At 63.3% G+C, this 755-nt stretch overlaps 1 protein-coding gene across 1 annotated transcript in view; it reads right to left on the reverse strand.

Annotated features, from left to right (window-relative positions):
* The window catches only part of PBXIP1 (PBX homeobox interacting protein 1), a 16,624-nt gene that overhangs the window by 14,817 nt on the left and 1,052 nt on the right, over window positions 1-755 (reverse strand). The window contains 5 exon segments of the mRNA XM_031063979.1: window positions 6-95; window positions 184-309; window positions 394-467; window positions 549-572; window positions 654-755. The exon segment at window positions 654-755 is cut by the window's right edge and continues 39 nt beyond it. Of these exon segments, the coding sequence (XP_030919839.1) occupies window positions 6-95; window positions 184-309; window positions 394-467; window positions 549-572; window positions 654-755 (416 nt within the window).

The raw sequence follows: 755 nt of genomic DNA on the forward strand, positions 1-755 counted from the left end.
CGCGCGTTCTTGGCCAGGCTCTGCTGCTGCGCCCCGGCCGCCGCCGCCTCGCCCTCGCTCTTGTGCAGCAGCGCCTGCAGATCTTCCTTGTGGGCCTGGGGCAGGAGTAGGGGGCTGTGAAAGAGGTGGCAGCGGGATAGAAGCACCAGGATGCATCTCAGAGAAGTGGTACTGGGCACCAACCTGTAGCTCTGCCTGCATGAGCCGGATCTCCTGGTTCTCTTTGGCCAGCTTGTCCAGGAGCTGGCTCATGGACTGCATGCTCTGCGGGCCCCCATCATCTGGCAGAGGGGGCTGCTGCTGCGAGTCCTGGACGACAGGAAGGTTGGGAGCCCTGGGGGCGTTGGGGACACCCTCTGCCCTCACTCAGCCCTGCTTGAGACCCCTCCTTACATTGCTGTCTATGGACAGCAGTGACTCCTGCTCCCCAGCAGCCAAGTCCCAGCTCCCCACACTCTCCACAGGGCCTGCAGAGAAGGACACGGGTCTGAATGTGCAGGCTGCTGCGAGATGTCCCCCTGCCCAGGTGGGCTGCCACCTCTACTCACCATCTGCCACATCGTAGATACCACCTAGGGAGAGGAGGGGACAATGAGGGGGACGTCTGGACCCCACCCTGTCCCTGGGGCCTCGGCCACTGGGACCCCACTTACCAGTGATGATCAGCAGCCCCACAACAACCACAGCCAAGGCCCCCAGCAGGTACGTGCTCGTACTGAGCCCATCATCACCAGTGTCTGGTGTCCCCTGTTGTG

Source organism: Geospiza fortis, unplaced genomic scaffold (assembly GCF_000277835.1).
Source record: "Geospiza fortis unplaced genomic scaffold, GeoFor_1.0 scaffold387, whole genome shotgun sequence".
In the NCBI taxonomy this organism is placed as follows: Eukaryota; Metazoa; Chordata; class Aves; order Passeriformes; family Thraupidae; genus Geospiza; species Geospiza fortis.